Source organism: Ailuropoda melanoleuca, chromosome 1 (assembly GCF_002007445.2).
Source record: "Ailuropoda melanoleuca isolate Jingjing chromosome 1, ASM200744v2, whole genome shotgun sequence".
NCBI classification, from domain to species: domain Eukaryota; kingdom Metazoa; phylum Chordata; class Mammalia; order Carnivora; family Ursidae; genus Ailuropoda; species Ailuropoda melanoleuca.
In genome coordinates this window covers 41,415,647-41,443,037 of record NC_048218.1, presented here as the reverse complement: position 1 = coordinate 41,443,037, position 27,391 = coordinate 41,415,647, and the positions used below count along the sequence as shown (strand labels likewise).

The 27,391-nt window shown below is 34.5% G+C and overlaps 1 protein-coding gene across 1 annotated transcript; it reads right to left on the bottom strand.

Annotated features, from left to right (window-relative positions):
* Positions 1-3,734: 3,734 nt before the first annotated feature.
* On the bottom strand, positions 3,735-18,620 carry LOC100473395 (protein FAM136A-like). The gene is given in 3 exon segments (XM_034668092.1): positions 3,735-4,059; positions 4,061-4,205; positions 18,467-18,620. Coding segments are annotated over 3 exon segments (624 nt in total).
* Positions 18,621-27,391: the final 8,771 nt, after the last annotated feature.

Sequence of the window (27,391 nt, the reverse complement as noted above, 5' to 3'; positions counted from 1 at the left end):
GGTTAAGTTAATTCCAAGGTAACGTATGGTTTTTGGTGTTATTGTAAATGGGATGGATTCCCTAATTTCTCTTTCTTCAGTCTCGTTATTCGTGTATAGAAATGCAACTGATTTCTGGGCATTGATTTTGTATCCTGCCACCTTACTGAATTGTTCTATAACTTCTAATAGTTTGGGAGTGGATTCCTTTGGGTTTTCCATATAGAGTATCATGTCATCTGCAAAGAGAGACAGTTTGACTTCTTCTTTGCCGATTTGGATACCTTTGATCCCTTTTTGTCTTCTGATTGCTGTTGCAAGGACTTCTAGTACTATGTTGAATAATAGTGGCGAGAGTGGGCATCCTTGTCGTGTTCCTGATCTTAAGGGAAAGGCTTCCAGCTTTTCCCCATTGAGAATAATGCTTGCAGTAGGCTTTTCATAGATGGCTTTTATGAGATTGAGAAATGTACCCTCTATTCCTACACTCTGAAGGGTTTTAATCAGGAAAGGATGCTGTATTTTGTCAAATGCTTTTTCTGCATCAATTGAGAGGATCATATGGTTCTTGAGTCTTTTCTTGTTGATATGATGTATCACATTGATTGATTTGCGAGTGTTGAACCATGCTTGCATCCCAGGTATGAATCCCACTTGGTCATGATGGATAATCCTTTTAATGTACTGTTGGATTCTATTAGCAAGGATCTTTCAACCATATGATCTTAATGACATTTTAGAGATTGTGGTGGTGCAGCCAATATTCCACAAGAGTGGAGAGCTAGAAGGGAAACGTTTTTATAATTCATGGCCACTTACCTGACTATTGTGTGGCCACAGACCTTTAACTGCTTTGCTCAGTTCAGGAACTTCCAGACATCCTGTCTTCATCACCAGAATTGTTGGGGAAATATAATAAAAAATGAAATCTTCTCTCAACCCAGAAAACCCCTGCACAAAGACAGAAGAGAGATAAAACAATTTCATTATTGAATAAGCATTAAACCACAATGCAATGTGCATCACAGATAATTTGCTAAGAGATTACAAAAACAGAAAGATATCTTATCCTTTAAGATAGCCAAGCAGACACCATTTTCATACATGTTCGAAAGAGAACCAATAACCAGTCCTCAATAGGAGGGCTTGGCAGCATCATTTGTCATGTACAGTTTATTATAAATTCTCATTCTAATTGCAGGGACTACCTGTGTTGACTGGCTGTATCCAAAGGCAAAATAAATTCCTCATATCTTACTGACATGAACTAGTTTTGCAACTTGGAGAAAGGTGCCACAAAAATTTGGCTCCTATTCTCCCACAGAAACTGGGAGATAGAGGCTCTGTCCCTGCTGATGATTACATTTCAAGGAAATGGTTCCCGGCTTGTTGAAAGAGACATTTCTGGGTTATAAAGCTCACAAGTGGCATATTTAGCTTTTAAAAAGATTTGCAAATATTTCAAAGAGACAGACCAGAACTCACTATTACAAGTTTTCTAAAGTAAATACTCTAAGAAAAGGCAGTCTCTTCTCATATTATCAACAGAGAGAACGAAGCTTCTTATTTTTAATTTGTAGTTTGCTCTTACAATGACAATAAGCAGGACATCTACTTTCTATTCATGTTAGTCAGGATATGCCAACATTAGTAATAAACAACTCCAAAATCTCAACTGGGGTTCCTAGAATTTCTTCCTACTGATTCTTCCAACAAGAATCAGGCAGAAAGTAAGCAAACAGAGAGGATCATCTCTCAAGTTATTATGGGGGGAGAGCACGTGCTATATTTTGTTTTCTATATATTTCAGACTTTAAAGCACATATTTTTTTTATGATACTAAACATTATTTTATCTTCAAAACACAGTGTAAAAGAAGCCAGACAAAGGAGTGGTCACTTTTTGGCTTTATTTGTACAAAGTCCGCGACCTGACAATAATAATCGATGCTGGTAGAAATAAGAGCGTGGTTGTCTGCGGGCCATGGAATGGGCAAGAAGGAACTGAGATGAAAGAAATATCCCATACCCTCCCCCCCTTTTTAATGGAAAACTAAACCTTATTTTTTTAGAACTGAACCACTAGGAAACTCTATCACGGCCTTGAGACACCATACACAGCCTATATTATCACTTGAAGTAAAAAGTTGGTAAAAAGACAAGGTCCTTATCAAAATGATAAGGTGCTGGAGCTGGGACAGCAACACTGCTTTCTGCAAAGACTTCAAACCAAAGTGGTATTTGGTAATGGGGGAGCTGCCCCTCTTTTGCTTTGAAGGAATCACAGCTCATCCCTGAGTTGCTTACTTTTTCTCCTTTGACCTTCCTGTTGCCAAGAGATTATCTCAGTAGTGCTCTGTTATTTCAGGGGGCTAAGTAATACTGAGTTTAGGCTTTCATTCCATTCTGTTCTATAAAAAACACATTTTTTCAAATCTAGTACTCAATCACTCTCTTAATTAAGAAGGCAACAGTTCCTCCTTCAATATTCATTCCTAGATACTGGCATATAGTGCCATCAAAACCCCCTTTCCTTTCAAGGGAGAGTGTTACTGCAAGACTGTCCCATGGCTCTACTGCAGATAGCCTCAGGGTCTATCACGACAGCCAGTGAGAGGGAAAGTCTGCTTCCCATAACCAGTGTAACATTGCCTCATGTTTTTTTTAGAGGGTCTCCTAGCTGAAAGGTATAATGTGCATTTCAAGAAATGCATATCCACATCTTGATAGCCAGAAACAGAGATCCACAAGGAACTGTTCAAAGTTCTTATGCAAATGACCTCTCCCAACTCTGCATCTTTTTTTTTTTTTTTAAAGATTTTATTTATTTATTCGACAGCGATAGAGACAGCCAGCGAGAGAGGGAACACAAGCAGGGGGAGTGGGAGAGGAAGAAGCAGGCTCATAGCAGAGGAGCCTGATGTGGGGCTCGATCCCACAATGCCGGGATCATGCCCTGAGCCGAAGGCAGACGCTTAACCGCTGTGCCACCCAGGCGCCCCTGCATCTTTTTTTTTTTAACTTATTTCTTTGAGATAGAGAGAGAGTGAGAAGAGGGAGGGTCAGAGGGAAAGAATCTTCAAGCAGACTCTTGCTGAGTACAGAGCTGAGGTGGGGTTCAGTCTCACCACTCTGAGATCATGACCTGAGTTGAAACCAAGACTGATGCTCAACCAACTGAGTCACCCAGGTGCCCCTCCCAATTCCACATCTTAAATCAACTTCATACCATGGTATATTAAACAAAACCAAGCAAAACAAAGACCCAGAAACCGTTTTTCCCCCTTCTAAATTAGTGACCTCATGGATTTTGTTTTACAGCTTATGGAAAATGATTTGGTGATCCTTCTGGTAAATAGGTTGACAACAAACAGAAACACCTCTGCTCACACTCTACCAGATCATAGGCAGGTTAGAGGAATCTGCCAGCTTGTTGGTACCTGTGTACTAAGAAGAATCTGGTATTTTGGAGGGCTCTGTCTTGGTACAAGGGAGATCCTACTGCCAGGATAAGCATGTGCAATTTAGGCCATCAAAAACTCTCCTGTGCCATCTCTGACCCCAACTTAGCAGTTTTTTCCATTTCACTTTCTAGGATTGAAACAAAGGAACCAGTGTCCAGAGGCAAATGACATATGCCTCCAACTTGCTGCCATCCCTCATTTCTTCATAAACTTTACATAAAAGAACAAAACTCCTATTTCTCTTTTTAAATAGATCCCTGCTGTCAGCCCCAAGGGCCAGTTGCAAAGACTTCTATTTCCCAATGGACAAGAGAGACTCCATCTTCTTCTTGGTCATGGTTGGGATGAGGTGCATGTGATCATCCACATAGTTGGTCACGCAGATCTCCAGTGGCAGCTTCACCTGAAGCTCTTTACTTCCAGCATCTGCTGAATTGTTGGCTTTGTCATTGCAGTGCATGGCACATTGGGCCAGGCAGTTCTGGAACTGCTCTAACTCAGTGGTCACCAGGGCCTGGACTTGAGCCAGAGGTGCAGGGCAGTGCTCAATGCACTGGTGCACCAGCTGCATGGAAGATCTGCTGTCCTCACAGTAGCTGGTGCTGGCTGGAACGTGAGGCCTGCATCCTCCAGGTGTTCTCTCTCTCCAGACTCTTCACCATGAAGTCTACCACCTCCTGCTCCCAGAGCTGCTGCAGCTCTGCAGTGATGACCCCGCCCAGCACCAGAAATATCCCATACCTTGTTTTAAATGATATAGGTTCTATAATTGTCAGGCTTCATATAAATACACATATAAGATCTTCAGATTTCAATATATGCAAATTATATCTCAATTTTAAAAGTTTATTTTAAAATGAAGCTGATCCCAATTTTTCCAATATTTCTGTTACTGCATCTATCTTTGGCTTTGTATTGTTTTCATGTAGTAACCATGTGATCTTTTTAAAATGGTAAGACAGTTAAAGATAGATATTGTGTCTTTTACTTCCTTCTTTTAAAATTGATACCTGTTACATTTATCAGGTACTCACTAAATAATTGCTCTTTTTAATTTAGGATAAACAGTTTTCATTGATACATAATAATTTATTAAAAGGTAAGTTTTCACAAAATAGATGGAATTTCCATTCATTATTCATTCATCCATTCATCACTCACATTTTTATTTTCTCTTTAAATATTTAAGCATCTATTATATGTGAATCTATTACACATTGTTTATATAACAGTGAATAGGACAAATGTGTAGGCTGTTCTAGTGGAATTCTGTTTGTAATAATATGAATACAATATTATTTCTTTGATCATATTACCCTATTATTTTGTTTTCATTTCTGTCTTTTAATGGCGTGGAAAATTTAAATGATCAGAACTGCAATTCTATTTTGTTTTCTTTGACTATCATTTCTGCCGTGTTTTCTTTCTTTCTTTTTTTTTCCTTCCCTGGTTTTATACTAAGAAATTCTCAATTATGTTTAAAAAATTTTAGCAAATTTTTTATACGCAAGCCCCACCTCCATAGATTGTAGAAGACTTTATGTACTATCTACTGAATTAAAAACAATCTCTATATATCCTTTTATTTTGATAACAGATTGCTGTTCATAGGGAATATAGATATATTTCCCAATTATGTTTACATGTACATGAAAAATTGTAGTAAACAAATCACGTTAAAGTGACAGCAGTTTCTGCACTTTGATATGTTTATAGCTTTACCTGATTAAATTTTGAGAGCAAAATTTTCCCCACAGCAATTTGTATAACTGCAATTCTAACAAATAACCTGTTGTTGGGAAGTAAAGAATATCTATGACTACAACATCTGAAACATGCATTTCACTCAGACTTGAAGTTTAATTTACTCTAAGTAAGGTGAAGAAGCCAACAATGTTAGACAGCTGTTAAAATGCCTAGCATATTCAAAGATCCATTAATATGAGATCTTATTGCAAAAACAGGTATGTATTAATGATTTTGTGAATCACCCATGACTCAAGTATTATACTCAGTTGTAAGCACGATGTTTTTAGAAGATGGTGATCAGAATAATAAGGTTCTGGAAATAATAGAAATTCATTTAATCCTCATGTTAACTCTGAAAGAGAAGTAGTGTCATCCACATATTTTACTGATGATAAGAGTTAACTACCTTTCTAAATATAACACAGTGTTGTGAAGTGTGATGATGGAATACCTATTTAGATGTGTCTTGACCATAAAGGCCATTCTATTAAACTGTCTCTTGCTATTAAATTATTTCTTTATCAGCAAATATTTCACAAATAAAAGTAATTCACAACATTGTGAAAGCAACTTGGATGCAAGAGAAATGTTAACATTTTTATTTTAAAGGTAGTCTGTAAATATCTAAAGCAAAGTAGAAAACAATGTTTATTTAGAGAGAGTAGGTTTAAAAAGAAGCAGTGGATCCCATGTATGTGTGTACACGCATATGTTATTACACTAGCCTATATGTTATGTGTGATTTAATTTCTGTTCTTGGCATAACAAATACATTTAAGTAGACTTCAGACAATCACTCTTTCCACCTGAAAATAGTCAGCAGTCTTTCTGAAACACAAGTAGATTTCAAATCTATAAAAGAGAGCCACACTTCTTATTGATATTTCATTCTTCTCATGTGAGGGAAAAGAAGAACAGGTCATGACTAAATTTCATGCTCTCATGAACCTTAAAATAATTTACAGAGTTATCAGAGCATTCATTCAGTGTCCTTATTACCTGGCAGTTGTAGTACACAGGTATGCCAGACTAAAGAAAAATCTTTTAATTTCGAGCCAAAATAAACTCTACACATTTAATGATTAACTTGTGGCAAAAACTACCTTAATATGCATATTTGACATGTCATATGTTGTATCTATTTTATATATGTATATGTTTAACTGTATTTGAAACAAAAATCTATACATTTTATTTTAAAGATTGATTGATTTAGTGACTGAGAGCACAAGCATGGGGAGGGGCACAGGGAAAGGGAGAGAACCTCAAGCAGAATCCATGCTGAGTGCTGAGCCCATGTGGGGCTCCACATCTCATGACCTTGAGATAATACATGAGCCGAAATCAAGTCAGATGCTTAATCAATTGAACCACCCAGGTGCCCTCAAAATCTATAATTTTAAATTAAATTAAGATACTGCATTTAAAATGCATCACCTTTTAAAGTTATTTGTTGTATTTTATTTTTCTTTATAGAATCCGTAATGATCTTGGTCACCCAGTTTAGTCCAAAATTTGTGTAGTCAGAGTGGGTCATCATACATGAAGTTAAATTTGGGAAGCAAACTTAATGAGAGGAATAAGATTACCTAAAACTGTTTGGAAAAAGAACAAAGTTTGAGGGCTCATACTTCCAACTTTTAAGACTTGTATTATTGTTACAATAATCTAGAGAGGGTGGTATTACTGAAATTATATATAGATTAAGTGAAGATAATAGGAAATACAGAATAGATCAACAAAGTATAGTCAACTGATTTTTGATAAATGTACCAGGCAGCTCAATGGATAAAAGATAATATGTTCAGCAAATGATAGTGGAACAAGTATCCACTGTTTTCTACAGAGAATGAATCTTGATCCTTATATCACATGTCATGAAAAGAACTAAAAATGGATAATCAATCTGTTAAAAAATCCAAAACTACACTGCTTCTGGAAGAAAACATAGTGAAAAAATCTGCCTAATTTTGAATTAAGCCAAAAGTCTGGTTTTATATACAACACCAAAAAAATAACCATTAAGAGGAAAAAAAAAACCTCTATGATAAATGGGAAATAAAATTTTCTCTGGTAAAGACAGAGGTTAAGAACCTTTAAAAAGTGGTGTAGACTTGGAGAAAAAAATGTAAATCATATTTCTGAAAAACATACCCAGTATATATAGAGAATTCTCAAAATGTAACACTAGAAACACATTTTTAAGAATTGAAACCACAATAACATACTACGTACGGCACACCTATTAGAATGCCTAAAACCCTAAAAAGCTAGTAATACCAATTACTGGTGAGGATGCATAACTGCAAGAATTCTTATTCATTGCTGGTAAATTCAAATTCAAAACAGTCACTTTTGATGACTGTTAGTTTTAGTTTTAGTTTTCTTACAAAACTAAAAATAGCTTTATCATACAGTCCTAGAAGGTATCATAATCCCAGGTATACTTACCCAACTGATTTAAAAACATATACCCCAAAATATGCTCATTAGTATTTAGAGCAGCTTGATTCATAATTGCCCAAACTGGAAGTAACTAAGATACCCTTGAATGAATGAAAAGAAAAATGATATATGTACAATGGATTGTTATTCAATAATAGAAAGAAATGACATATTAAGCCATAAAATGATATGGTTGAAATCTTAAATGTATATTACTAGGTAAAAGAAAGCAGTGTAATGAGGCTAGGTATCATATAATTTCAATTATATACAATCCAGAAAAGGAAAACCATAAAGATAATGAGAACATCAGTGTGTCGGTGGATTGGGAGGAGGGAAAACTATGCAAAACACAGGGTTTTTTTGTTTTGTTTTGTTTTTTCAGGTCATGAAACTATACCATATAGTATTGTAATGATGGATACATCACACTATGCCTCATACAGTTTTGCAACACAAAGAATGAACCATAATGTATGCAAATACAACAATAACAAAAAAAGGTCACTCAGGAAGCCAGAAGATCTCAGGAGAAAATATGCACTGTGTTGAGGGAAGCTACCTACATTACAAATGTATGAAGCAACCTCTGAAGGGGCTGGAAGAAAACATTTTAACCTAAGAAAATTCGGAAATCAACAGGGAAAGACTGAAGACAAAGGGAATTGCACCTAAGTACTATAGTCTGATTGATAAATTTGTTTCCCATGGGATACAGGTTAAAAATTCTGAAACTGCTATACATATATATGTATATATACATATACATATATATACTGGAATTGAACAATTAAGTAAACCTAAGGGAGAATAGTGGGAGCTAGTTTTCTTATTGTTGGAGTGGTAGTTTACAGACAAACAAGGGTGGGGGGAAGCCTTGAATGATCCATGTGGTAATGGATTAGAATTAGAAGCATAAAAATGAACTCATTTGACTTTAGATACAGATGGCTGCACATAGAAAATGGGTAGATGCATATACACAGGTTAGTATACATATATATAGTTCCTTTCTCTCTCAACCGAAAGCATCTAAATGAAATGACACTACGGTAGCAATAAGAACACCTAATGATCAGCTTCTGGTTTCTCATGGGAAAAGTAGAAAGAACCTCCAGTAAAAAGAACCAGGACTCCTGGGAAAAACTGTTTGTATTAGCAATGGGGCATAAATATGCAAGATGAGTCTGGAAAATTTGCAGTTCCAGATGTAAGAAAGTGCTAAAAAAAATACACAAATGCAGTGACAGAGATATATCAAAGTGACACAGGAACCAACTGAAGAAGCTATTAATGGCCAAAGTTGGGATGATTTGTACAGCATAAAAGAGAGGGTAAGAATATTTTACAGTGGAAATATCTAACCAAGACAACCTCAGTCAGGAGACCAAAGACAACCTCAACAATGATAAGCCATATTAATAGTACATACCCTTGATATGATGCAATAAAATGACACTTTCACCTCTGTGATCTTCCTCACAAAAATCCACAACCTCAATTTTGATATGAGAAAAACATCATACAATTCCCAATTTGGGGACATTCTATGAGATACCGAGATGTATTTCTCGTAACTATCAAGGTCATCAGAAATAAAGCCTGAGAAACTTTTGCAAACAAGAAAAGCTTAAGGAGATATGATGACTAAATATAACACAGCATTCTGGATGGGATCCTAGAATAGAAAAAGTGCAATAGATGAAAACTAAGGGAATTTGAATAGGATCTGAAATCTAGGTATTAATCATATATCAATATTGCAACATTAATTATAACAGAAGTAACATATTAAGGTATTGGTAATAGTGGCAACTAGGTACAGAATGTATAAAATCTCCTTTACCACCTCTGATTTTTCAGTAAATCTAAAACATCTTTTTAAAAAAACATTTTATAAAATTGTGTGAAAAATTTGGACAGATACTTCAAAAAGTAATCCCCCCAACACAAAGTTACCCAAGATAAATAAAAACATATTCACATGAAAACCTTTATATGAATGTTTAGAGCAACACTTACTGATGATTACAAAATTGGAAATGACCCAGTTATTCATCAACTTGCAAAATGATAAACCTTGGTATATACAGTGGAATACTTCTCAGCAATGAAAGATGCTACTGTTTCACAAAACAACATTTAGTGCATCTAAACTGCATTTTACTAAGTCAAAGTAGCCAGATCCAAAAGCTTATGGATTGTATGATTTCACTTATATATCATATGAAAAACATAATACTACAGAGGTGAAATATATCTCAGTATTTGCTAGAGCGTGGTGTCGGTCAAAGGGGTGTAGGTCAAAGAGACAAATTGAACATTTCAGGGTAATGAGATGGATCTTGTAATGATTGTGGTAGTGGATATACGGCTCCAGATTTTTTTAAAACCCATATCTACACTATAAAGGATGATTTTAATGTATGCCAATTTAAAAAATCAACCAGAATATGTGTGAGGAAAAAAATAGTCATAAAGCATTCTATGACAATTTAACATCATTACAAATGAATCACATAACAATATGATGGAAGTGCAGCAGATAACTAACCTCAGTAATTTTGGAAAAGGCTATTTTGATCTCATACTATAAGGCTAAACACAAAAAGAGAGTTGATCACCAATCCTATTATGTAATTAATATACAACTATATGCTTCTAACAGAGTTGTCGGTTAACAATCTTGAAATTATTTTATGTGGATTCTAAAATTGAACAAGTAAATACTTTGCAGATTATGAATAATAAAATTGGTAATAAGATATTTCTTTCCTTTTTGATTAATAAGGTTCATATGCAAATTTGATATATTAACTAATTTATCCCTAAGTCTCAAGAGTATGTAAAATATTTACATCAAGAATTTATCTCAAAATCCATTTACTTTCAGTATCAATAACTTTAAGTGAGATTTAATAGTTTGACAATACTAAAAATGTGTTGAGAAGTAGGTTACATTAGTGACCAAACAAGCAGCCAAATGGACACATATTTATATATGGGTTCATTAAGTGTTCTATTCTTCTGATGTAACTTGATGTGCAAAAAACTTGAGAGTCAGTAGAAATACTGAATTTAATTAGAAAGACATTTTGTGACTGATTGCTTATTCATAGACTAAAACTGCATTTTTACTCTACTATTTTAACAAAGTAAACAAGGTTTGAAAGTCTCAGAGAAAAATATGATTGCCTGACTCAAGAAAATTAATTATTCTCAATACAGTGCTTAGTAAAGAATAGGAAATAAAAGTAAAAGCCGGCTGCCAAGCATCAATAGACACAAAAAAGAAAGGAGATTAATAATGTTCAATTTTTCATGTTAACTACCACACAAGTTAATAAATGAAATATGAATTCAGCATGCTAATATTATTATTGACTAAAATATTAATAGTACTAAAAGAATAGCTTTTAAGAAATATAATTATGGAAAGGAAATAGTTCCTACTGTTATTTTTTCTTTCCTCTTCATTTTAAATATAGCTTTCATTTTAACTATGGGTAGTTCCATGCAAATGTGACATGAGGAAATTATCGCTATAGCTACCACTATGTGGTTATATTGAAATAATATAATTTGTTAAAAGTTACAGGTATTAAGGAGGGCACATATTGCATGGTGCACTGGGTGTTATATGCAAATAATGAATCATGGAACATTACATCAAAAACTAAGGATATACTGTATGGTGACATAACATAATAAAAAATTATTGTAAAAAAAAAGTTATAGGACAGATATACAGATCCACCTAAGATACAGTAAGCACAGTCCACCCAATCTTTTCCAATAACTACAGCAAAAACAGCAAAATCCTGACAAAAATACATAAGCAACTATCTACAGACTCTGGAAAGTAAATAATTGCAGGTAAACTTTGAAAAACAATAAAAATTCAAAGGACAACCAATATGGTGGTAAATTCCCTGTTTTAGCTTTTTGTTTTGTTTCATTTTTCTTTGTTTTTTTCACCCCATATTTCAGGCCAGACAGCCTGAATCCCAGAACTGCATAACTGCATAGCTGATACAGACAGAAGCATCTCCAAGAAAACAAAACAAAAACAAGCCCTCTATCTTCTTATCATGAAAACTAGGAATGGATGCTCTCTGTGCTATGATAAAAATGAGAAGATATCACATCCCTCTCATCTCTTTCTCCCCCTCAGACCTTCCTATTCCCTAAGACAGAACAATATTGAAATTAGGCCAATTAATAACCCTACAATGACCTCCAAGTGTTTAAGCAAAAGAATTACATGTCTCTCACTTTAAATCAAAAGCTAGAAATGATTAAGCTTAGTGAGAAAGGTATATTGAAAGCTGAGATAGGCTTCTTATGCTAAACACTTAGCCAAGTAGTGAATGCAAGGAAAAGTCCTTGAAGGAAATTAAAATTTCTTTTCAGTGAACACATGGATGATAAGAAAATGAAACAGCCTTATTGCTGAGACAGAGAAAGTATTACTGGTTTCAATAGAAGATCAAACCAGGTACAGCATTTCCTTAAACCAAAGCCTAGCCCAGAACAACATCCTAATTCTCTTCAATTTCAGGAAGGCTGAAAGAGGTGAGGAAGCTTCAGAAGAAAAGTTTGAAGCTAGCAGAGCTTAGTTCATAAAGTTTAAGGAAAGAAGCTGTATCCATAACACAGAAGTACAAGTGCTGATGTAGAATCTGCAGGAAGTTATCTGGAAGATCTAGCTGAGATAATGAAGGTGGCTACACTAAATGATGGATTTTTAATGTATACAAAACAGCCTTCTATAGGAAGAAGATACCCCTTAGGTACCTTTAGATATCTTTTCATAGTTACAGAGAAGTCAATGCCTGGCATCAAAGTTTCAAAGAACAGACTAACTCTCTTGTGAGGGGCAACTGCAGCTCATGACTTTAAGTTGAAGCCAATGCTCATTGACCATTTCAAAAATCCCAGGGCCCTGAAGAATTATGCTAAACCTACTCAGCTTATGCTCTGTAAATGGAACAACAAAGTCTGGATGACAGAGCATCTGTTTATAACATGGTTTAAGTTCACTGTTGAGACCTGCTCCTCAGAAAAAATTCCTTCCAAGTATCGCGATTTATTGACAATGTACCTGGTTACTCAAGAACTCTGGAGATGTACGATGAAATGAATGTTGCTCTTATGCTTACTAACACAATATTCATTTGGTAGCCCATGGATCAAGCAGTAACTTTGACTTTCAAGTTTTTTTTTTATTTAAGAAATACATTTTATAGGATTATAGCTGCCATAGATAGTCATTTCTCTGATGGACGTGGGCAAAGAAAATTTAAAAACTTATGGGAAGGACTTACCATTCTAGATGTCATAAACACCATTGGTAATTTATGGGAAGAAATAAAAATGTCATCAAGAAGTGTTTGGAAGAAGTTGATTCTAATCCTCTTGGATGACCTTGAGGGGTTCAAGACTTCCATGGAAGAAGTAGCTGCAGATGTGGTGGAAATAGCAAGAGAATTAGAAGTGGAACCTGAAGATGCGACTGAATTGCTGCAAGCTCATCACAAAACTTGATGTGATGAGGAGTTGATCTTTATGAGTGAGCAAGGTAGTGGCTTCTTGAGATGGAATATTCTACTGGTGAAGATGCTGTGTAGAGTTTTGAAATAACAACAAGTATGTAGAATATTACATGAACTTAGTTGATAAAATAGCAGCAGGGGTGGAGAGGACCGACTCCAGTTTTGGAAGAGGGTCTACTGTGGATAAAATGCTATCATCACATACCACAGAGAAATCATTAATAAAAAGAAGAGTAAATTGATACAGCAAACTTCATTGCTGTCTTATTTAAAGAAATTGCTACAGCCACTCCAATCTTCACCCATTACCACCCTGATCAGTCAGCAACCAACAACACTGAGGCAAGACACTCTAACAGCAGAAAGATTATGACTCTTAAAGATCAGATAATGGTTAGCATTTTTTAGTAATAAAGCATTTTTAAATTAAGGCATGTACATTTTTTTTCAGACATAAAGCTATTACACACTTAATAGATAACAGTATGATGCAAATATAACTTTCATATGGACTAGGAAACCAAAAAGATAATTTTTTTAGATTTTATTTTTTTATTTTTATTTTTTAAAAGATTTTATTTATTTGAGAGAGAGAGGGAGCGCACGCACACATGAGCTGGAGGAGGGGCAGAGGGAAAAGCCGACTTCGCTGAGCAGGGGATGCAGGGTTTGATCCCAGGACCCTGGGATCATGAACTGAGCTGAAGACAACACTTAACTGACTGAGCCACCCAGGTGCCCCTAGATTTTATTTATTTGTTATTAGAGAGAGAGAGAAAGAGCTTGAGCACAAGCTGGGGGAGGAGCAGTGGGGAGAGAGAGAAGCAGGCTCTCCATTGAGCAGGGAATCTCTCATGGGGCTCTATCCCAGCACTCTGAAATCATGACCTGAGCTAAAGGCAGATGCCCCCCACAAGTTAATTTGACCCTCCTTATTGTGATATTCACTTCATTACTCTGAGATAAATTATTAAGTTGGTAGCAGCATGATTAAGAAGCATTCACATATCACTTTATGAGGATAAAAGCGTCAGTCTACCAAGAAGACAGCATTTCTAAATGTATATGCACCAAACAACATAGCTGAAACATATGCAAAGCAAAACTGACATAACTGAAAAAAAAACCCGATATAACTGAAAGTAGTATACCAATTCAAATTTGAAGTTGAATACTTCAGCACTTCCCTGTCAACAGTTAACTAAGCATAGAATTTGAAGAGTGTATTAGATTTTCCAGAGAAACAGAAACAACAGGATCTACGAATGTGTGTGTAGATAGATGTAGATATAAATGTGTGTACACATGTATATGTGTGTGTGTGTGTGTGTATGTATAGATAGAGATTTGTTTCAATAAATTGTCTCAGTGATTATGGAGCCTTGGCAAATTATAGAATCTGTTAAGGTAGGCCAACAGGCTGGAGAATCAGGAAAGAATTATAATTTCAGTACAAAAACAGTCTGCTAGCAGAATTCCTTCAGGGTAGGAGGGGGTCAATCTTTGTTCTATTGAGGCTTGAAACTGATTGGATAAGGTGCACCCACATAATAGGAGGTAATCTCTTTTACTCAAAGTCCACTGATTTAAATGTTAACAAATTTAAAAAAATATTTTCACAGAAGTATCTACAGTAATATTTCTCCAAATATATAGGTATCATGGCCCAGACAAGTTGACATAAAAAATTAACCACCACAAAGTGTGCAGGATAACATATGTTTCTTTTTATCTTATTTTTTTATTTGGTATTTGCAAATTAGTTTAAATTGCAAATTAGTTTACATCCCTTATGTAATAGTCTAAAATTACATATCTCACAACTTGTATCTACTGAAGTTCATGATATTTAGATAATGGGGTTCAAGTGGAATATAAGCCTTACCTCCCCATAGGATACAAAGTTAATACACAAAAATTGGTTGCATTTCTATAAACTGATAACAAAGTAGCAGAAAGAAACTAAGAAAACAACTGCATTTACAATGGTATCAAAAAGAATAAAATGCATAGGAAAAAACTTAACTAAGTAGGTGAAAGACCTGTACTCTGAAAACTATGAGACATTGACGAAAGAAATTACAGATGATACAAATGGAAATAATAGCCTATGCCCGTGGATTGGAATAATTAATACTGTTAAAATGTCTATACTACCCAAAACAATCTACAGATTCAATGCAATTCCTATCAAAATACTAACATCATTTTTCTTGAGATAAAACAAAAAATTCTAAAATTTTTATGGAATCACAAAAGACCCCAAATAGCCAATAAGAAAGAACAAAGCTGGAACTATCACAATCCCAGATTTTAAGATATACTACAAAGCTACGGTAATTAAAACAATGTGGTACCTTCACAAAAAATGACACATAGATCAATAGAACAGAATAGAGAGCCAAGAAATAAACTCACACATATAAGGTCAATTAATCTATGACAAAGAAGGCAAGAATATACAATGGGAAAAAGTCTCTTTGATAAATGTAGCTGGCAAAACTGGACAACTACAAGCCAAAGAATAAAACTGGACTGTCTGTTAACAGTATACACAAAAATAAAATCAAAATGAATTAAAGAACCTAAACATGAGACCTGAAATCATAAAACCCACGGAAGAAAACATAGGCAGTAATTTCTATGACATTGGCTTCAGCAACATTTTTCTAGATAGATATGTTTCCTTTGGTAAGGGAAACAAAAATTGGAACTACACCAAAATAAAAACCTTTTGCACAGAAAAAAAAATCAACAAAACAAAAAAGCAACCTACTATTTGCAAATGATATATCTGATAAGGGGTACATATCCAAAATATATAAAGAAATTATACAACTAGTGTAAAAAAAGAATAATAATCCAGTTAAAAAGTGGCCAGAGGACCTGAATAGACATTTTCCACAAAAGACACGCAGATGGCCAACAGACACATGAAAAGATGCCCAACATCTCTAAGCATCAGGGACATGCAAATCAAAACTACAGTGAGATATTCACACCTGTCAGAATGGCTAGAATAAAAAAAATTTTTTTTAAAGAAAGAAAGAACAAGTGTTGGAGAGGATGTAGAGGAAAAGAAACCCTTGTGCATACTGTTGCTAGGAATGTAAATTGATGCAGCCCCTGTGGAAAACATTATGGAGGTTTCTTTAAAAAAATAAAAATAGAAATAACATATATCCAGTAATTCCACTACTGGGTATTTACCCTCCCAAAAAATAAAAAACATTAATTCAAAAATATTTGTGCACCTCTATTTTATTGCAGCACTATTTACAATAGCCAAGATATGGAAGCAGCCCAAGTGTCCAGTTGAATGGATAAAGATGTAGTATATATCCATAATGGAATATTATTCATCTGTAGAAAAGGATAAGATCTTGCCGTTTGCAACAACATGAATGGAACTAGAGGGTATTATTTTAAGTGAAATAAGATAGAGGAAGATAAATACCATATGATTTCACCTATATGTGAAACTTAAAAACAAAACAATGAAAAGCAGAATCAGACCCATAAATACAGAGAAAAAAAGGATAGTTGCCAGAGAGGAGGAAGTGGGGAGGGTGCAAAATGGGTGATGGACAGAGATACAAGCTTGTAGTTATGGAATGAATGAGCCATGAGGATAAAAGGTAGAGCACAGAGAGTATAGTCAAGTGGTGTCAATACAACATTGCATGATGAGAGATGGTAGCTACGCTTATGGTGAATATAACATAACAGACTTGTCCAATCACTATGTCATATACATGAAACTAATATAACACTGTTTGTGAACTATAATTCACACACTCAGACACACAACACATAAACCTTTCCTCCCTTTATATTTCTTTGCCTTTTCCTGTTTATAATAGTCAAATACTTTCTCTACAAATATTTAGAACCACATTAGTATTATATTTTTGCTTTAAACATCAACTGTAATATATAAAGTTCAAAAGGAAAAAGAAAACAATACATTTTCCCTAATTTTTGCTTACTGTGTTTTTGTTCTTTTATCTTATGTTCCAACATTATTTCTCTTATTGTTTCTTTCTACCTAAATTTTTTAAGCCATTTTTTACCCCAAAGGACTGCTTTTAAGGCAAATCTGCTGATCATAAATTCTGTTTTCCTTCATCTGATAATTTATTGATTTCCTTTCATTTCCCAAAGGATATTTTCACTGGACATAAGATTCTGGATTGGCAGTTCTTTTAGTATCTGAAAAGTATTGTGCTGCTGCCTCTGGCCTGCATAGCTTCTAGTCAGAAATCTGTCAATCAAATAGTATTTCAGCTATAGATAGTGTGTCATTTTTCTCTGGCTGTTGTCATGAATTTTTTTTGTCCTTACTTAAGTAGTTTATTATGATGCATTTTGTCATAGATAATACTTTGTGTTTAATCTGTTTGTAGTTCTTTCAACTTCTTGAATCTGTAGTGTTATAACTCTTGACAAAATTTTGAAGTTCTTAGCCATTATATCCAAGTACTTTTGTGGTCTCAACCTCTTTCTCCTCTACTTCTGGAACTCTAAGAAACATAAATAATAAATCTTCCGTGATCTCTCCATCTGTCTCCCTTGTTCATATTGTGTGATCTTGTTGTCTTTTTCTTTCACTGATTTTTTATTGTTGTTGTTCCTTCTATCTGCTATTGTGTCTGTCCACAAAGCTTTTTATTTTGGATATTGTATATTTCAGTTTTAATGTTTCCATTCAATTGTCTTTTATTTCTATTTCTATATTGAGACATTATTTTCTTTGCTAAGATTCTATTTTTTTCATTTTGTCTCAAGCATGTTCACAATTGTACACTGAAGCATTTTCAACACGACTTATTTTAAATATTTGTTGAACAATTTTGGCATCTCTGCCATCTTTGTGGTGGCATTAATGATCGTCTTTTTTAATTTTCTCATTTAGTTTGAGATTTTCTTGGCTCTAGTATGATGAGTGATTTCCTATGGAAAGTTGGACATTTTTGTGTTCTGCTATGAGATTCTTTAAATCTTCATTTACCTATCTTTCTCTGACTTTACTCTGGCAAGGGAAGGGGTCTGCTTCATTCTTGTCAGGTGTCCTTAGATGATACCTAGGTGGAGGCCCTTCATAATTGCTTGGCTGGGGTAGAAGTCTCAATTCCTTACATGGTCTCTACTGACACTGTATTTAGAGTGGCTTTTTGCCATTTGTTATCAGGTAATTTTGGATGTTCTAACGATGCATGAGGCCTCCTTTGACATCACCCAGCATTAGAAAGGCAGGGAAACTTCTCTACTGCACCTTTGGGGTAGATATCTAGGCTACTTATGTGGTCTCCAATGACACTGCAGCATGGGAGAAGGAAAGATCTTGTTATCTGCAGGTGGTGATAAGTCGCCTTTTTCTTCTCGGCCCTCATTGCAGCCCCAGGAGGATGAATGTCTAGGCTTCCCATTTTTGCTTTTTTGATGTATATGAACCACTGTTTTTCTATGGTGCTTGGCTAGAGTAAACTGGTAATTTTTAAAAAATGTTTGCTCTTATTAGGATCCTCCTTTCATGGTCTTTTGGCTAAAGAGATTAGGCCTTTGTTGGTTTCTTTTTTTTTCTTTAAATCTGTGTGGCAATTTATTTTGATGAACCTCAAATGTACTTCAACTTGAAAAGAGAAAGAGTAGTCTTATAATGAAATGGTGCTGAAACAATGACATATTTTTTACATAATCATATGCAAAACAAGAGCACATATGTAACACGAAATATAAAATTACAAAACTTTTATTGAAAGCTTAGGGGAATGAAATTAGAAGCTTAGGCTATTATAAGGTTAGGCAACAGGTTTTAGATACAAAAAAAGCACAATCTATATGAAAAATATAAAAATTGAACTTCATATAAAGTTAAACCTTTTGCTCTTTGATAACATCAGTAAGAGAATAAAAATCAAGCTGCACATCAGGAGAATATATTTGTAATTATTTTTTTTAAAAACTACTTATATTTAGAATATATAAAGAAATTTCAGAACTAAGCTATAAAAAAAAACCCCACACAACCCAGCAGAAAAATGAGTCAAAATTTTGAATAAACACTTCATCAAAAATTTATGCAGTTGGCAAGTACACATGACAGGATGCTCAAAATGAGTCACTCGAAAGATGGAAATTAAAACCACAATGCCACACCTATTAGATTGGCTAGAATGAAAAAAAAAATATTTAAAAAGTAAAAATCAAACTGATAGTAACAAGTGCTAGTTAGGATGCAGAGAGCAGACACCGAAGTGAAATGACTTGAAGGCAATTGTCTTTTCCTGTTTCATCTATTGATACAATGGAAGCTCAAGAATAAGGTAGTTGTTTGTGTATTTAGAGGGAATGAAATAGAAAAGAGCTACTGCTTACATTGTAATATATCCCCAATGCTGAGAGCAGCTGAAAGTCTCTGAAAGATATTCCTTGTTCAGGAACACCTGCCTCAGAAAGTCTATTTAGCAAACTCATTTACATTCACAATGAATGCAAAGCTGTTATTCCTCTCACTCATGTGCTTGCTTGAAAGCATAATACTGAAATGGACATTTAAATATTGAATAGTAATTGTTAATGCAATATGCAGTTTCAGGATCGTTGATGGATTACAGGATTTTGTGGAAAGTATATCACTATCAGATAATTTTAAATTATCTAAACAAGTGCAATACTGGTGCAAAAGTATAAGTATTTAAGAATTTGGTAGATGTCCCACTTAATTTGCCTGTTTCTTAAAATATTTTAGATTTTTTTCAAGAGTATAGATGTTTTTCATGGCCTTGTACTATTCTACCTAATCTTCTAAGATAAAGCAAAGCCAGTGATTTACTGATTTATAAATATTTGAAGTTTATGTGTGTGTGCACATACGTTTATATGTGTACAGAGCTGCTAATTCAGTGTTATTGTAACAAAGTTATAGTTTACATGATTTGTCAAAATAGAGACAGGAATAATGCAATAAGATGTGAATCATAAGTATTTGGAACACTGAATTTAGGTAAAAGGAGAGCAAAATAATTTACAACTCAATATTTTCTGTCTACAAGTAATTCTTCTTTCACAGTTTAGCAGGGTTTACAATGTATACAAGTGATTCATAAAGCAGAAATTGGTCTTGCTATGAAAATAGACACCACTCTTGCTAAGACACTCCAGGAATAGTGAATCGAAAGGGAAGCTGATCTATTTTTTTGTGAAAATTCATGTTGTGTTTTGCAAAAATCTAATAGAGAAATACGAACTTGAAAATAATTCCCTTTTGACAACATCCTTACCTTGGATATGACAACAGCATTGAAATGAATGGAATGTGTTTCTATATGTGTTAATTAGATTTGTCACCACACACTGTTCATCTTTATAGGGGTTTAGTGTCTACCAGGAATATCAACTTTCAACATTTGATATATTGATCTTGTTCTTTAATCTCTCACCTTAATTTCTATCTTTAGCATGATGTTTTTCTCTTATTACATTTGTTATTGCTGTGGATTCTGGTATACAGATAAAAATGACTCTAGAAATGTAAGATGATTAAAATTGACCAGATCTTTTTATCTTTTTTTTTTTTTTACTTCTCTCTCTCACTCAAAAAAAAAAATGTCAAAAACAAAATAATTCATTAGAAAAACTCCCATAGTCACCTGATGGTATGGGATAAAAATGGAAATTCCCATAACCTTTTTAAATCAAGTGCCTAATAATTCATTATTGCCGCAGTAGAGAAGATAATGATAAATGTGTGTGTGTGAATATATATATATATAATATGGATAGATATAATGTATCTTTCATTTTATTAAATATAAATACCTTTTCCAAAAGGAGAAGTTTTTAAAAATACAATTGACTCTCAATAAATAAATGATGAATATTGTGACTTAGGTTTTTCCAAAAGCAGAGCCTTAGGAAAAGAATTGGGTGCAGATCGTTTATCTAGGAAGTGATTCTAAGAAGCACACATGGATGAGGGAGAGTGAGACAAGTTAGGAGGAGAAGCCAACATAAGGATGTATTAGAGTTGTTGTTGTGGGGTGCCTTAAACACAGAATCTTCCATCTTAAGGACTGAACCTAGAGCATTTGTCCAGCAGCTTCTGTTGCTTGTATATGAAGTGTTGTCCTTGCTCCCATTGACTTTCCTGTGCTGCAAGGTTATGCTGTGTGGAAAATCATAACAAGAGATGGCACAAGATTGAGTCAGCAGATATGCAGCACAAGGTGCATCTGAGCAGGTCTGGAACTGCACACTAACTAACTGCTAAAATAAGAGGTAACCCAAAGGCTTTGGTATGCCTGTTTAAATACATTTTATAGAATGGTCATTCTTTCTGAGTTCTGCTTTTGGGTTCGAGATGCTATGTTATGACAACTATGAAGGAAAATGAACCAAGTAGAAAAGACAGATTTCATTGGCTCTTTGCATTGTGAAATACCTTTGCTGCTTGGTCGATTTAAATGAGATCAGTAATGATAGTTACAATAGAATTTTAGTGTTAGACTATTTAAATTATTTTCCTCAATGTTATTTCCCTCATTCAACCAACCTTTGCTAAAAAGGAGGTTAATTTGTCTCTTGCATTTGCTAAGCTACAATTTTAAATACTTCCACTAAAACAATAACTTCAGTTATAAAGACTTGTGAAGTAGGAAAGGTAGGAAATGAATCAATTTTTCTCTATACAGGGTCAGAATTTGTTTAAAGTGATTTTAATTTATCACTCAGCTTTTTCCCATACTGCCAGATTTTAACAAAAATCACTATACCATCTTTTTTTTTTATCATAATAGAATCATGGCTGCACGCTTAAGCACAGAATGAGGTATGTGATTAATTCTATTCAGTTGAAGGTGATTAGAAATTCTATGAACTGCTTTTAGTGCAGGGCTCTTAACAGAACGGGTGTGTATTTTTCATGCACTTTCTCCTTCCTGGAAGCTGTCTCACAGATAGTAAGAAGAGTCTATGGAATGCTGGAGCCACATCATAGAAGGAACTTAGATCCCTGAATAAGGCGTCTAATACACACAGAGCTTTCTCATTGGCCTAGGCAGCTCACCTTGGAATTGTTACATCACAAGCAATAAATTAGTCTTCTTGAAAGTGTATTATTTTGGAATGAATGGATAAATGAATGAATGAACCGGTAAAATCATTTGTTCATTCATTCATTCATTCATTCATTCATTCAGGATGTCTTACTCTGCTACCAACCTGGGACACCAGCATAAGATTTTTTTTTTTAATCAAGAGTATCATTATTTACATTTAGTGTTTACCATTTAATTACATTTTACATTCCTTTTCTTAATCCTCAGATAATCATAAATCAAGGATTTATTATTAGTCTTATTTAATAAATGAGATAACTGAGGGTCTATGGTATTAAGAAATGTGTCTGATATTACACAGGTCAGAAGAACTTTACATAAAATCCAATTTCAACAGTCCTCAAACGACAAACATTTCTCCTAATAGAAAGTTTATAGAAATTTTTCTTTAAGATAACTACAATTTTTAAAAATCAAGTTTGAGCTTATTTTTTCTAGATTCTGCATGATCTGTCCCCTTCATGAATACTCATCTTGTCTTCAAATAAATGTATATGCTTTTCCTGTGCCTTTGTAAAAATTATCCTCACAAACCCCAGAGACGACTCACAAACCAGATTCGCCTTTCTTGTTCTTATTTTCTTTAAAATGTAGATCAAAACTCATCCATTAGAAACTATTTCTTAACAGAATAGCATAGTCTCACAAAATCTATATTCATTCAATTAATGTTAGAGGACAGCATTGTGTAGTAGTTAAGAATTAATTCTGAACCAAAGTGCTCAGATTTAAATTTTGACTCCACTACTGACTACCAGTATCAAACGGTTAGAAAAACTTATGACATGTAGTAAGTGCTCAATAAATGTTAACAGTAATTTATGCTTATAAATGGTAATTTATACAGCCATGCACAGAAATTTGGGCTATAATCAAGGCTCAGGCAGGTCTACTTGTTTCCAATCAATACAGTATTTATGAAGCAGTTACCGTTTATTAAACACTGTGTCTACTCCTAGGGGTAAAACACACACACATACCACTACCACCACCACCACCAAGAAGAAATAAACGAATTCAACAAATCTTCGTTGTAGACTTTTTGGTTTTGGTTTACATGCACATAGGTGTATGGATGGAGGTTTCTGTGATTTGTCCTGCATAACTGACCACACCGACCTGCACATACGCGGGCAGGTTAAGGAATGTTGTTTGTGAGACTTGTGCTGCGTAAGTGATCTTGGGAGCCTGGTTAGTTGACATTAGCTGGCCTCCAAGTCAGACTTGGCCTTTTTGGTCTTGACACCAAGTGTAAATGCCCTTGCATCCCCTCCTGCTCCAGGCTGGCCTGGCCTGCTTCCCCCTACCCTCCACAATGGAATCTGGAAGGGGAGGCAAGCACACCTAGCCCAGGCTCCTTGAAGACATAAAGACATGATAACATAGAAATGCAGCTCCCTCCAAACTGCATGAAGGCAGACAAATGTTTAACTTCAGACCCCACCATTTGCCCTATCAATACGGCCCTTATGGGGATGGTCAGTTGGAAGTCTTCCTGAGGGGAGGACATTCCACCAGACCTCTCAATCCAGCCTGGCTGTCTCCCTGGTAATTGCCCAGGTAATGAGGTTGGATGTTGTAAGTACCTGACCTGATATGACTGTCTTATTCTCCTTTACTGTTTACTATTGCCCTCATCTATGTGTAGATTTCCCTTTTCTTCTGTTTCTATTAGATTTTTATAATATCAACAAAGTGTTTTCTCCCCTTCGAAACAGAGACTATGGCTGTCATGAATCTTTTCTTCAGAACAACAGGGGGAAAATTATTTGTTTCCTTCTAATAACCAACATCAGGCTTTCTTTACAATGTTTAAAAGAAACAGACAAATATCTGAGCATTCATACAAAGATAAATTGACTGTTTAGGTAGATAAAATTTATGACAATAGAAGAATATCAGAGCTAGAACGAAAGGAAAAAAATACACTGTTACATTATCAAATAATAATTGACATTCACATGGTATTTCATAACATATATAGTGTCTTCTTAATTCTCAGCTGGTCTTCTCACAGTTAAAAATATAAGTATATATTAATATTTTCATTTTTTAAAGGAAATGGAGATTAAAAATTATATAATAATAATATGTACACATATATCAAATTTGTGGGTGATAGGACCTGGACTAAAACCCTGGACCATAACATAATGGTCTCTCCAGCAAACATCTAGAGAATTTTGAATAAACAAAGAAATCTAAGGGTCATTTTTGTCATTTTTATGTTTAGCTAAATGACTGTAGCAAATTAATGTGATAACAGTGTGCTGGTTAAGTTTATTTTAGAATAATTATTATAATCATTAATCTTTAATATTTGTTTAATGTTTATAACTGAAATTTGCCTGACTCCTTAATAGAACAATATGTTAAATAACTAAATAAATGAATTTAAGTTGTTGAAAAATATGCATTTAAAATATGTTAATTAGCTTCCATATCTGTTGATGATAATAAAATGTTTTATTTTTCCACAGCATATAATGACTGGCAGCATAATGATTCACAACATGTGTAAATGTCTTATAAGTGGAGAACATATGTATTTACAGAGATGTATTATTTCTTAATCTAAATTTATAGGAGAGCTCAGAAACATACTTACATCTAGCATGACTACTATTAAAGCATAAATGAAGCTCCCTAAATTGTGATTAGGTTTAGAATAAGTTTTAGTTGTTTAATGCCCACTGAAAATTCAATAGAAAGTGTCTGTGAGTAGGAGGCTGTCCAAGATGGTGGCATAAGAAAACCTTGAACTCACTCCCTCCATAGACACACAAATCTATACCCACATATAGAGGAATTTCTCCTAAAGAAGACCTGAGGCTGACTGAACAGCTTTTACATAACCAACAACAGAGGGTATACATTGAAAAGGATAGGAGAGATGAAGACATGGTAGAGATGGCGCCCCCAGCCCCAATGTTATGACCTGCAGTAGGGAAGGATATCACTGGGGGGGTCTGGGCACATACTTGCCCACACTCAGGCACAGAGGGGGAAAAAAGTGGTTTAAAGGGAATTGGACCATAAATAAAGGAAATCATTTTACTAATCCTAGCATGTCTGCCAAACAGGTAGGGAACAGCTGGAACTCTCTCCAGGGTCAGAGGCTCTGACAAGCATCATTTTTTATGTTTCCCTTCCACTTTAATAGTGTAGACAGGAGCAGGGTCCAGGTACTCTAGCCAGGCTTTTAGGGCTGCCCCAGCAAGTCCTGGGCTCCTAGTTCAGACTACCTAGAGCCATCCTGCCAATGTGACCCTGGGACAGCATAATCTGGAGACCTCTCAACACCAGATTGGATGATAAAAACCATATGATCATCTCATTAGGTGCAGAAAAAACATTTGACAAGATTCAACATGCATTTATGATAAAAACCATCAACAAAATGGGTAGAGAAGGAATATACCTCAATATAATAAAGGCCATGAATGAAAAACCCACAGAGACCATCATATTTAATGGTAAAAAGCTGAAAGCTTTTCCTCTAAGATCATGAAGAAGACAAGGATGCCCAGTCTTGCCACTCGTATTCAACATAGGAAAGGAAGTCCTAGCCATAGCAAACAGACAAGAAAAATGTAAAAGACATCCAATTTAGAAAGGAAGAAATAAAACTGTCACTATTTGGAGATAACATGGTATTATATATATAAAACCCTAAAGATTTATCAAAAAACTATTAGGACTAATAATTGAATTCATTAAAGTTGAAGCATACAAAATTAACATGCAGAAATTGGTTGCATTTCTATATACTAATAATGAGCTATCAGCAAGAAAATTTATGAAAACAATCCCATTTACAATTGCTTCAAAAAGAATTAAATACTTTGGAATAAATTTAACCAAGGCGGTGGAACACCTGTATAGATATACCCCAGGTATACTGATGGTTTGATTCTAGACCACTGTAATAAAGTGAATATTGCAATGAAGTGTATCAAATAAATTGTTTGGTTTCCCACTGCATGAGAAAGTTATGTTTACACTGCACTGTAATCTATGAAGTGTGCGATAGCATTATGTCTAAAAAACAATGTATATACCTTAATTAAAAATTCTTTATTTCTTAAAAATGCTAACCATCATTTGACCTTTCAAGGAGTGGCAATCACTGATCACAGAGCACCAGAACAAATGTGATAATATTAAAGATTTTTGATAAATTGTGAGAATTACTGAAATATGACACAGAGACACAAAGTAAGAAAATACTACTGGAAAAATGGCACCAATACACCTGCTCAATGCAGGGTTGCCACAAACCTTCAATTGTACTAAATACAGTATCTCTGAAGTGCAATAAAGAAAAGTGCAATAATATCAGGTATGCCTGTATGCTGAAAACTAGATGATCTTGATGAGAGATACTGATTACACAGATAAATGGAAAGATACACTGTGCTCATGCATCGGAATAAATAATATTATTAAAATATGTCTACTACTGAAAGCAATCTGCAGATTCAATACACTTCTCATCAAAATACCAACGGTATTTTTCACAGAACAAAGAAAAAGAATCCAAAAATGTGTATAGAACCAGAAAAGATCCCAAACAGCTAAAGCAATTTTGAGAAAAAAACAAAGCTATATATATAGTGCTCTTTGATTTCAAGCTATACTTCAAAGTTATAGTAATCAAAGTAGTATGGGACTAGCACAAAAACAGACACATAGACCAATGGAATAGAACAAGAGCCTGGAAATAAACCCACACATACATGACCAATTAATCTATGACAAAGGATGCAAGAATATTTAGTAGGGTAAAGACAGTCTCTTCTATAAATGGTACTGGGAAAACTGGATAGCTATGTGTAAAAGAATCAAACTGGACCACTGTTTTATAACTTTAAAAAATAAATTCAAAATGGATTAAAGACTTGAATGTGAGATCTGAAACCCTAAATCTCCTAGAAGAAAACATAGGCAGTAAACTTGTTAATATCTGTGTGAGCACTACTTTTTGGATTTACTCAGGCAAGGGCAACAAAAGTTAAAATTAAAAAAATGGTATTACATCAAACTAAAAAAGCTTTTGCACAGAGAAGGAAACAATCAAC